This window comes from Larimichthys crocea, chromosome XV, assembly GCF_000972845.2.
Source record: "Larimichthys crocea isolate SSNF chromosome XV, L_crocea_2.0, whole genome shotgun sequence".
Taxonomy (NCBI): Eukaryota; Metazoa; Chordata; class Actinopteri; family Sciaenidae; genus Larimichthys; species Larimichthys crocea.
Window position 1 is genome coordinate 22,915,846 of NC_040025.1, and position 11,898 is coordinate 22,927,743.

Below are 11,898 nucleotides of genomic sequence, written 5' to 3' on the forward strand. Positions count from 1 at the left end.
AAGAGGCTCAGGGTGAGTCTGACCCGTTTGTTGAAGGAGCTGTCCGTGGTGCTGTCGGTGCTCCGCAGTAGGCCAGCCTGCAGGATGCTCATCATATCAACAACGAGTTGCATCCTCCCACAGCCTGCTGAACACGCTCATCTGGAATCAAGCTGTTAAATGAGCTGGACATTTCAAATCTGTAGACGCATGCATTAAGGAGAAATTCAAAACACGCAGACCTGTGCACGGTGCCGTTAATTAAAACGTGTTTAAATACATAAGTGGGGGGTGTTTTATATTTTAAATTTCTACACGAAGGCTGTCGAAAATGTGTAAGAAAATATAATAATACAAATTGTAAAAAAAAATGCATCAAATAGCTTTATAGCTTTTATAAATAACACATTTTCATAATAAGGCCGTGGATTATCAGGCCTTATATCTGTGTATTAGAGGAAAATACCCACGAGATGTGCGTGTGTGAGTGACTGTAGGCCTGCACATCCGCGCTTCATTTCACAGATTTAAGATTCATTTCACACGTTAAAAGACAGCTGAGCAGGTCAGAGGGAACAAATATTTTAAAATATTTTATATGAAAAAAAAAACTGTTATTTTTTGTTTTTTTGTTGGGTAAACATGTTTACACTGAGCCTTAATTAGAATAATTGGACACATCTGTGTTTACCCTTTTTTGATTTCACATCAAAATGGCTGCTGTGAAAAAAGATCTATTGCATTTGATGCACGCTGCAAGTACAGCTGATGGATATAAGAATTAAAAAAAATTCAGTACGTTTACAGTAGAGGGGGGGTCTGTCGGGTATTTATTTAGCACCCGTGCATGTTTGTTGACCGCGGTGCCCGTCGACCTGTTAACAGAGTGCAGCATGAAAGCAGGTGAGAAGCGTTTGATCTCTTCATTCATGTATAATGTCAGGGACAATTCTGTAATCCTGTAATGACCTCATCATTTCATCAAGTCTCTCTCTCTCTCTCTCTCTCTCTCTCTCTCTCTCTATGCGGGCATGTGCACGCTCCTCGTTCCACGCGCTCTCTCTCTCTCATTGGTGGGTGTTGCGGTCAGAGATTCCAGCGCTCGAGCTGTCACCAACAGGACCCCCACCCACCCAACTGCCAAAAAAAAAAAAAAAAAGGTAAATTATCTTTTTTTTTTAAAAAACGACACATGAGGACATATTTTCGTTTTTGTCTGTACTTTGGGTCGTTTCTTCGTTGAGGCGGATGCCCCGGAGTGTTTTTAGAGGGAGTAATATGGATGAGCAAGTCAAGAAAAGCGGCTGAGGATTTTTTTTTTTTACGGTTTGGGTGAAACGGTTAAACTGCCGTGAGAAAGGCTGGTTAGCTCCATTCACGACGACGTCGAAGAGGCAACAGGCATGACTTTACATTAGAATTAAATAAGAACACAAATCAATTAAATCACCCTGCATGCACCTTTGCATTTTTGCTTTTCTACTCGGTAAAACCATTTCCAGCTGAAGAACGCATTTTAACTCGGAGGAAGATGGCTCACTTAATACGACACAAGATCACCAACAAGCTGACCAACGCGGCCCACACGGTGTCCAACAAATCTCAGGCCAAGGTCAGCGGGGTGTTCGCCCGGCTCGGCTTCCAGGCCGCGACCGACGAGGAAGGTTTGGGTTTCGCCGACTGCGACGACTTGGATTATGACTACAGACAAGGGATGCAAATGGATGTCCTTCAGGGAGAAGAGGAAGGGGGACACATGGAGGCAGAGGGGGAGCTGGATGGAGACAGCCACTACCAGAGAGACGGCACCGGCCGGAGGCCCTCGTCCCTTAAAACAGGAGGCTCTCTGGATGAGGACAAACCCAAAATCACATCATGGGAAGCTGGCTGGAATGTCACCAATGCCATCCAGGTACACTGTGATTATTTCATCCTGCATGTGTGCATGCTAAAATAACATGTGCTGCATGGATCAGGCCAAAAGTCACCTTGAAGATTTTTATATTTTAAGAAATAAAGGAGGCTAATCTGAGGATGCGCATCATTGCACACAACCTGAAAATAAAATAAAGCAGTTCAATATTGACTTAATGAAATCAAATGGATCTTTTAAATGTGTTTAAAGGCGCTCGGTGTTATCTTTGTTAAACGCAGACTTCGATTTAAGCTTTAATTCACGCTTTGTGAGTGAATCCTTTGCAGTCGGTGGGTCTTAAAATGTATTTATTCAAATCTTTTTATCAGCGGAGCTGCAGGCAGAGCTGCCTCACTTTGATAGCCCTGAGGCTGAATGGCCCCCACGTGCTTATCAGCATCTCCATCAAATTGAAGTTGTAATCAAATTCATTTAAAAAAAAAATCGTTTTATTTTATTTTATTTTAAATTGGATGTTTAATTTCGATTGTCTCTGCAAATAAAATGTTTTTTTTTTTTCCAAGGGCGAGGTCAAAGAGAAAATTGTGATGCAGGTTTAAGAAATTAATCATGAACATTTCTATGTTGCTTTGATATTTTTAATGCACAAATGTATTTTTTTGTTTTTGTTATTATGTAAGCTGTGAGCTGTGTGAGCCAGTCATTGCATGCCTGGGCTGACTCGGCCTGTCACTGCGATGTGGGCCTCGTCCATTACCACTCAACTGCGCTTCTCTGTCCGCAGGGCATGTTCGTCCTCGGCCTGCCGTACGCCATCCTCCACGGCGGCTACCTCGGTCTCTTCCTCATTATCTTCGCGGCTGTGGTGTGCTGCTACACCGGCAAAATCCTCATCGCGTGTCTGTACGAGGAGAACGAGGACGGCGTTAAAGTGCGCGTCAGGGACTCCTACGTGGACATCGCCAATGCCTGCTGCGCTCCTCGCTTCCCGGCGCTGGGCGGCCACGTTGTTAACGTGGCTCAGATTATCGAGCTGGTCATGACCTGTATTCTTTACGTCGTGGTCAGCGGAAACCTGATGTACAACAGTTTCCCGGGGTTCCCCGTCTCTCAGAAAGCTTGGTCCGTGGTGGCCACGGTGGCGCTCCTGCCATGCGCGTTCCTGAAGAACCTCAAGGCCGTGTCCAAGTTCAGCTTGCTCTGCACTCTGGCCCACTTTGTTATCAACATCCTGGTGGTTGCCTACTGCCTCTCCAGGGCTCGAGAGTGGGCCTGGGAGAAGGTGAAGTTTTATATCGACGTGAAGAAATTCCCCATTTCGATTGGCATCATCGTGTTCAGCTACACCTCCCAGATCTTCCTCCCATCCCTGGAGGGAAACATGCAGAACCCCAGTGAGTTCCACTGCATGATGGACTGGACTCACATCGCAGCCTGTGTCCTCAAGGGCCTCTTCGCCCTGGTGGCCTACTTGACTTGGGCAGACGCCACCAAAGAGGTCATCACGGATAACCTGCCTTCAACCATCCGGGCTGTGGTGAACATCTTCCTCGTCTCCAAGGCGCTGCTGTCATACCCGCTGCCGTTCTTCGCTGCAGTTGAGGTTCTGGAGAAATCCTTGTTCCAGGATGGTGGGAGAGCCCTCTTTCCTGACTGCTATGGCCCTGGTGGCCAGTTGAAATCATGGGGCCTGGGCCTTCGAATTGGCCTGGTAGTCTTCACCTTGCTCATGGCTGTCTTTGTCCCCCATTTCGCCCTCCTTATGGGTTTAACTGGGAGCCTCACTGGCGCTGGCCTATGCTTTCTGCTGCCAAGCCTTTTCCACCTGAAACTCCAGTGGAGGAATCTCCTGTGGCACCACGTCTTCTTCGACGTTGCCATTTTTGTTATTGGAGGCATATGTGCCATATCTGGCTTCATTCACTCGATTGAAGGGCTCATAGAGGCGTTCAGGTACAATATCCATGACTGAGAGCTTCAGAGATGACCTTTACTGAATGGTGATGTCCTAAAATGCCACAGGCTGTCCTGACGCAGACCTTATCAAAACATCATGTTGACCACTTGACATAGAAGCTCATGAGGAGGATTATTTGTGTGAAATGTACATCTTTTTATTTTGCCTTCGTGATAATGTGCAATAATAAACTCTACAATCATAGTGTAAAGTAGTTTACTCATTCCGGACAACATGTTTTATGAACTGGACAGAGGGACACAACCTCCGCATGAAAAGGGGGTGATTAAATATGTGGGCATTAAGAGGCCTGTCCAGGTGTCTAGTCTTCATGCAAAAGTTGTCAAAGTTCCAATGAAAATGTCCGCCATGGGTCTAACTGTGAGTGTGTACGTGTTTATATCTGGGGAATGAAATATGTGACAAACAATGGAGTGAATATGTTACTATTGGTTTTTGAGCTGCTAGATATATCATTATTCCCACTGCAGAGAAAAAAAGATGACCAAGGCACCCATCAGGATCAGATGGTGCTCTTCGGATTATAATAAACCATGAATAACTTATGTGTAGGTGTTTAAACAGAATGATTTTTATTCTCGGTTTGTTTTTGTTTTGTGTTTTATTTTCCATCTTATAGTAGTCCTCGTTAGCTCGATTGTTTTTTGGTGTTTCAAAGTGTCATTCTGGATGAAGTGAATTCAAAGCGCAAGCAAGTGGGTCCTAATTGTGTTATATGAAAACTGTCTGTCTGATAATATTCTCTTCCTATTGAACTTGTTAATTGTGATTTAATGGAACTAATCATGGTGTGTGAGACAAAGAGTATTTGTTGAATTAAGAGATAAATAAATCAAATATTTTATGGCTGGTGATTCTAATGTTTCTTTGAACTGTAGCTAAGGAAGACTGTCTTTCATTTTTACTTCCTCTTTGAAAAGGTTAATTAAGTTTCCCCTTTTTCTTAAAACAGCGAGTGTTCAGACACAAGACCGGGTAGCAGCTGCAAGGTTCAAGTCAAGTCCAATATCACAAACCACAAATTTGCCTAAGAGAGATTAATGTTGTGTGTCAAACAGCTACATGAAAATTATTCTCGACAGGATGCAAGAGGTGTCGAAAACAGTTTGACAGACTGTGTGAAAACCTGACACAGGAGCAAACAAGTTCCTCAATTTTATACAAATACATTTCAATTAAAAGTATTAAAACTGTGCGTTTAGGGTCCTCATGGACTGAGGGTAGATGTTGGCCTGGTGTATCCAGTACTTCCCAACAGCAGGGATAATTTGGCAGTGTCTCACAGCTCAGTCTGATAAAAGTATTGATTGTTACAAAGTAAAAGTCAACAAACCAGGACACAAACTAATTTCCTTGTTTCTTCTGTTACTTTTTCTAAGAATTGAGATGTTTTTTTTTACACATTTAAGTTCTCCAATTATTTGGTTAATAATACACACACACACACACACACACACACACACACACACACACATATACACACACACACACACACACACACACACCCTAACCAGCAGCAGTCGGTCTCATGCTATTGTCAGACATCAGTAAGTTTCACTTCTCAGTAATAGAGGAAGCAAAAGCTGCAGTGAAGACTTCTCCTCACACCAGGAGCTGACTTTCATCTTCACTCTGCAGTGACTAGGTATGCAACAAAACACCACTCGCCGGGTTTATTGCATGTTTGATTTATAGGATCGGTGTTTCAGTAAAGCTGTTGCTTACGCCACAGGGGAGCCGGGGAAATGTTTCCATCCATCATAGCGCTGCTCACGCTCATCTCTGTTGCCTGTGGACAAAGCCCTGGGTTACAAGTCATTCTGACCAACAAAGGACTTCAGTACGGTAAGACAATGTGAGATATATTTTTAAAACCAAACCTGTGGCACACCTTTCAAGCCACACACTACAAGCGCATGCTCAGACTTGTTGAACCGTGCCCGCATGGTTTAAACAGGCAATACCATGTTTAGGGAAATCCATTTAAAGAAACATGCGATTTAGGTGCAATATCACTGCTGTAAATGTGGACAGGTGCACACGTACGTATTTGTTAGGATTATATTATTTATGATAACAACTTTGCGAACAGCTAAACAAACAGAAAGTGTAATAAAACAATACAAACCAGCCCGCTTCTTTCATTTATTCATTTTGCCGTCAGTCAGTTTTTTTTTCTTGTCTGACAACTTCTTGCTCAGTCACTTCCATAATTCTGTTATCTCCTATGGTCTTTTGTTTAAATAGCCCACTTGCCCAGCTCCGGTTCTGGCACAACACCCACTCCACTCCCATTAACACTTACCTTTGCCTTGAGCTTGAAAACTCATCCTCCTGGTGGATGCTCTGAGCTCACAGTCCTACCTAACAGCAGCTACGTTTCCCAGCAGTTCACTTTACTGTCCTTCAGGGAACTCTGTAAATCACAGAGAGTTCACGTGCAATGAGCAGCAAAGACACATAATGCAAGAACAGTTATTTGATGGTAGAAAAGTTACACATAGTTGCTTTAAACACAAGAGGCTGAATCATTGTTTTATGAGTCATTCCTCTTACTAAACCAAAATGAGTTTGCCAAATCCAGATAAAATGTGGTACGTATAATTGTCATAATTGTTTGAATGAAAAGTGTCATAGGTGTAACTTTGTGTTTATTCTACTATACTAGCTGCGACGTGGATCCAAAATTTATTTCAGAATGAATTGGCAATAAAGTTGCATGTAGGCCTCTCGTATCATATGAGTGTGTGCACGTGTCTTATGACTATGACTTATTATACTTGCACAACAGATGGGTGGGACACATTGTTGTCAAGTACAATGCTATGTCTCTGTTATGTCTAAATTATTGATAGGAACAAACAAACTATGTATACATTACTCTAAATATTTGCTGTAATACAGTCCCTGGAGGGTTTTAGGCATTTTTATAGCCCATGTTTAAATAAGATGAAACAAACAAGTAGTGACTTAAAAGACATTTACTTAGGCCTGTTAAAATAAAAACATTTGAGCTTGCCACTGCTTCTTGAGTCTTCTCAACAAAATGACATTGCATGATCAATATATGAGACATGTTTCATTCACAACTATTTAAAAAGTGTGTGTTTTTGTGCTGTTTGTCCCAGGAAAGCATGTGGGTGCAGGATGGATCCAGGATAGGTTGAATAATATCACTTTCCCTGACATCAGCGGTAAAGTTCTTGGCGCCATACACTTCACACTAACAGGGTAAGATTACAGTGGACAGTTCTGAATATAGAGGTGTCTTTTCACTCTAAAATTACGTACATTACTTCTTCCCAATCACACACAGTATTCTCTTCCAACAGAATAGACTGTGTCTGATTGATTTTCATGAATTTGAACCTCAATATTTTTGTTGCTGTCCTGTTATGTAGTATGAAAACCATTGCCCTCACACTTATTTACACCTGTCTTTGTTCTCCTCCTGCGCACCAGCATCACCATAACAAAGTGCGACTTTCCAGAGCCATCTGTTGAGTTCTATCAGGATGCCACAGGATTCAAGACATCCATGTCAGGGTTGAGCGTTGCACTAGCCGGCTGGTGGAAGACACAGTTTGGTATAATGTGAGTCTTCCTCAGTTTCTGCTTTACATGTAAACTCATGAAGCCACTAACCCCACAGCTGTTCAGTCAGGGTTTGTCCGTGTCGCGATATTGATATAAAAGTGTTCAGAGAGAGTGATGAACCTTTTGATTTAAGTATTGCACACTTTGATTTGAACATGAGACAATGAACATAAGACTTAATAAGGAAGTGATGTTATGGTTCCATTTCATAAGAGAACTTGTCAATCAAAAAAGGAAGTGTGTCCTTGAAGGTATCGTGTCAATGTCTTCGGTGCTGTAAAGTTTTAACTCCTGTATTCATGTGTGGAACATCACTCTTGCTGTTTTTATTGGCCTTTTGTTTCAGTCTCTAGGTTACAGAAGAATAATGAACATTGTTACTGTGAATGAACTTAAAACCAGAACTTGTCAAATTATCCTGAATCAAATGATGTCAGTAGATTGGTTGAAGGTCGATCAGTTTATTACCTCAAACAAAAAGCGTATATGACTGAAATCTTAAATCTACTTAAATCTTAAATCTACTGGATAGAGTGTCTCAGAAGCTTTTGTACACATGCACAGGAAGAAACCAGTGAATTTGGTTACTTTCTCTTCTTTCCCCTAATGGCATAAGGCTCCTTTGGGTCTTAACTTGCACTTTCAGTAATATTGAAAGTAAAAGTACCAGCAAACTGAGCTGAGAGGCAGAGATTTGCAGTCTGCACTTCACTGAGGTGTTCTCACATACAAAGTACATAGAATTTTAAAAAACTAATTAGGTTTCTGTCTATGAACTAACTTGTTTTCTAACTCCTGGTTTGTTATCTGGTTATAAGGATAATTAGTTAGTGCGGCAGTAAAAATAGATGACCCATTAAATGTACGGTAAACAGGGAAGAAATGAAGGGGAAACAACAAAGAAGATAAACTTCCTCTTCCATTATTTATTAACATAAACCTCACTACTTCAGGCAAAAACATCTACAGCAGATGTTGATCTGTTAGTGCTGTAGCTAATTTTAAGGAAGTGATTCTATCAGCATTTGTTTCAGCGCCATGCCTGATTTAAACAGAGGACTCATCTGCTAACTTTAGCCTCTAACAAAGAGATCATCTTGTTAATTGTGCTGCAGGCTCACTGAACAACACTCAACTTGATTGCCCCACTAAAAAAGAAGATAATTAAAGAAAGGAGGTTAGCAGACCTGCAAATTAAAGCATAAGGTCCAATACATTCATTGTTGTAGTTTTCTCCCTTTCTAATTCAACCACTTGTGGAAGATGGCCACCATGAGCTTGGTTCCCCCTCTTAAAAGCAAGTTTTTCCTTGTCAAGTTTTTGATGATTTGGTGCTATATAAATAAAATTAAATTGTTAGTTTAAGTTATAGGTGCTATATAAATAAAATTAAATTGTTAGTTTAAGTTATAACTCACTGAGGTGCATGTTGCATAAATAAATTCTGGGCAACACCAGCATCCACTGACATCACTTTTTTGTTCTCTGTATCTTCAGACATGACGGGGGATCATTCAACTTGGCTATATTTAGTGTGGACGTGACCTCTGTAGTGGGGCTGGGGAAAGATGCTGACGGGCGTCTGTCTGTCACCAGTGTCAGCTGTGACGCTAATGTTGGAGATGTGGACATGCAGTTCTATGGAGGAGCCAGGTACGACAGAACAGAGGGAAGGAGAGATAAAGGAAGTGATGCTGATGTCAAGATATAAACCCTGTGTTTTCATTTGTCTATAGTCCTATTTTCAAACCATTTGTGAAGTATTTCAAGGGGCGTATCAGAGGTGAAATACAAAGACATGTGAGTGTTTCTCTGTATTCTATCACTGGAGGCTTGGTATATTCTGTATGAGAATCAGTTGAAACCTACTAAAGATGTTCAGTAATGATTAATGCAGGACATTTGCCTTTTTGTTTCCTCAATAGATCTGCCCTAAACTGGAGGAAGCCATTGTAATGATAGAGGAGCAACTACAGGCCATGAATGGTATGGCAGCAGGCCAAGAGTGACTTTACTTTAGTCCATGTAAAGTCAACTCTGAGATTTCTTTCAAAATACATTAAATATGTTGGAAAATAGTTGCTGAAAAAACAACAACACTTTGAACGATATATTACTGAAATTAAATTTTTGGGGCGGTCCTAAAGGGTGGCTCGATGACACACTGAGGCCACCCTGTGCATACCCCTGCACCCCTAGCAGAGATAGAGATTCATTCATCTCACTCTGAGTGTTTCAAAGCTAGTCACGTCATTTTCTGAACTTATCTGACACGTTTCAGTCGCTTCAAAATTGCTGCTTGACTGCTCCCACAGTGGGTGTGGCTTCAGCACATTCAGTGACACGCCCCCACAGTCCTGGAGCTGAGAATACAAATTTTTACCTGATTTTGACATTCATTTCATAAACATGTCGATATTTTTAATCATTCAGTTTTGGCTGGTTAATAACAGTTTCTTCTTTGGTCTCACACACTCAGAACACATATTTATTCTTACTTTACATGGACTTTAAGCCAACCCCTATATAACAGCAGGAATTTAAATGCATAAATAAATAATTGTGATTTCTTTTCTGATCAGTTTCCTTTGACGTGGATCAGGATGTTACTCTTGAGTTCCCTCTCACCGACTTACCTGTGGTTAATGCTTCAAGTATGAATCTGGGTCTTAAGGTAAGCAAACACACGTAGAAGTACTTTAAAGTCATCTATTTTCATATTGTGGGGGGGTCTGGGGTATGATTGGCTGGATGGCAAAAGCCTTCACAGCGCCTTGGAAGTCCGTTTGATAGCACCAGGCTGGAATGAAAACAGCGGAGCATCTCTGGCATAAACCTGCGATTCATCAGCAGATCTGGAAACATTTTGGGCAGCTGCAGAGAGAAAGAAACATGAACGTTAAACATTCATTTTATTATTGACAACTTTAAGGACATGTTTTCATGGACAGGAAAGATTAAGTGGGGCAGGAAAAGAGAGACAACAAAGAAAAAAAATATCTATACAAGTAGCACAAAGGTTTTTTTCAACACGTAAGTATGAATTTTTAAATATAGATTATTGTGTTGACACCAAGTGGGCAACGGCAACCTAAAGTGCCAAAAAACTGCAGTTCCAAATGGGCTTTGAGGCTGGTACGAACATTTCAATCTCCATGAGCCCACATCTAAAATATCTTAAAACTCAAGCAAAAAATAAACAGCCTGGGCCAAAAAACTGTTTGGTCTCTATAGAGCTAATTTCCTGTTCATGACAACTGTACTGAGGGTGAATTTCTATTTAATTCACCCGTTCAAATGATATTAAGGCTTAAAGTTATGCATAGTTAACAGTATGGCCACTTTGATTAACAGCTAGGTGCAATATTGGGTGGCTTGTTTTAGCACTCAGGCATCATTCGGGCCACACAGATGATCCACATCTTGCTGACTTTTAGCGGGGAGGCAGAAGAAACAGGACACCCACATGGTCCCACAAATTTTGAGCTCCAACGGCTCTTCACAAACCTACAAGTGTCTTCATGCTCACTGTCATTCTTTATACTGTCAGTGGTTAACACCACCTGAACATGGCTGACTTGTGAAGTCACTTGATGTTTTAAGGATACTATTGCTGATTTTTATCATAGAAACTTTTTTTCTTTTCTTTTTTTTTCATTTGATTGAATGTTGATATCACAAATATAAAGTGGGGCCAGGTAGGCCAGCAGACCCAGATAAATTAACTTTAATAATGGTCAAAGTCCAATACTGATGCTAAGATCAAAAACTGCAGTGTTAACCACAATGCCATCATGCAGACTGTTACAGATAAGCATTGTTAGGACAGACTTTATTTCATGGCTGTTTTCTTCTTATCAAGTCTGTGAGGTTAGATATGTGACAACAAGTGCAGGCTAACATAAAACCATTCATCCAGTAAAGAATACAACTCTTCAGTGTGGTACATATAAACTTACCTGAGGGATAAAAGGCCCATTTCGCTGGTATTTAGGTGCATATGTAAGGATGAGGGATCTGAGATGATAAAACAACATTCCTTAACCACAGATGGTTTAGAGACAAAAGTACTTAACATAAAGGAGTGCTAAATAGATGGGTGGGAAAATCAAACTTAATTGTGTGCCTTCTTCCTCTATACATCATGCGTCTTTTAGGTCCACTTACCACGCTATCATTGATCAGGGGCCTGAAACAGTCCGGCTAAGTATTATCCATATGAGGCAGAGTTCAGGGTGAATCAGACAGGCCCACGGACAACATGTAGCCCTGCTGCTCAGGCACGGCGAAAAGCTGGGGCTTAAAGGGAGGCCTTCATGATGTTTAATACTGTAGAACTCTCCCTTAAATAAACATGAGCAAATGGTCAGTTACAGCATATTTATTGCCCTTATAATAAAATTATGGTGGCCAGAGCATGGTGGCTTTGCAACATATATTATTTTTTAATAAATAAGTGAAAGAATGG

The 11,898-nt window shown here is 41.2% G+C and overlaps 2 protein-coding genes across 2 annotated transcripts in view; both read left to right on the forward strand.

Annotated features, from left to right (window-relative positions):
- The first annotated feature begins 1,043 nt into the window (after nt 1-1,043).
- Nucleotides 1,044-4,680, forward strand: LOC104926430 (vesicular inhibitory amino acid transporter). Its single transcript, XM_010740288.3, has 2 exons — nt 1,044-1,891; nt 2,640-4,680. Exons 1-2 carry the CDS (start codon nt 1,511-1,513, stop codon nt 3,825-3,827), a joined length of 1,569 nt encoding a protein of 522 aa, XP_010738590.2. The 5' UTR covers nt 1,044-1,510; the 3' UTR covers nt 3,828-4,680.
- Nucleotides 4,681-5,484: 804 nt separating this feature from the next.
- bpifcl (BPI fold containing family C, like) overlaps nt 5,485-11,898 on the forward strand; it is a 14,708-nt gene continuing 8,294 nt past the window's right edge. Inside the window, exons 1-7 of the mRNA XM_027288448.1 lie at nt 5,485-5,678; nt 6,962-7,064; nt 7,296-7,427; nt 8,928-9,083; nt 9,167-9,230; nt 9,356-9,416; nt 10,013-10,104. Coding sequence (XP_027144249.1) covers nt 5,579-5,678; nt 6,962-7,064; nt 7,296-7,427; nt 8,928-9,083; nt 9,167-9,230; nt 9,356-9,416; nt 10,013-10,104 — 708 coding nt within the window. The 5' untranslated portion in view covers nt 5,485-5,578. The remainder of the gene's footprint in view (nt 5,679-6,961; nt 7,065-7,295; nt 7,428-8,927; nt 9,084-9,166; nt 9,231-9,355; nt 9,417-10,012; nt 10,105-11,898) is intronic.

Coding starts and splice junctions, on each gene's coding strand:
- LOC104926430 (XM_010740288.3), top strand. CDS start 1,511: ATGGCTCACTTAATACGACACAAGATCACCAACAAGCTGACCAACGCG. Junction 1,892..2,639: donor ATGTCACCAATGCCATCCAG/GTACACTGTGAT, acceptor CTCTGTCCGCAG/GGCATGTTCGTCCTCGGCCT.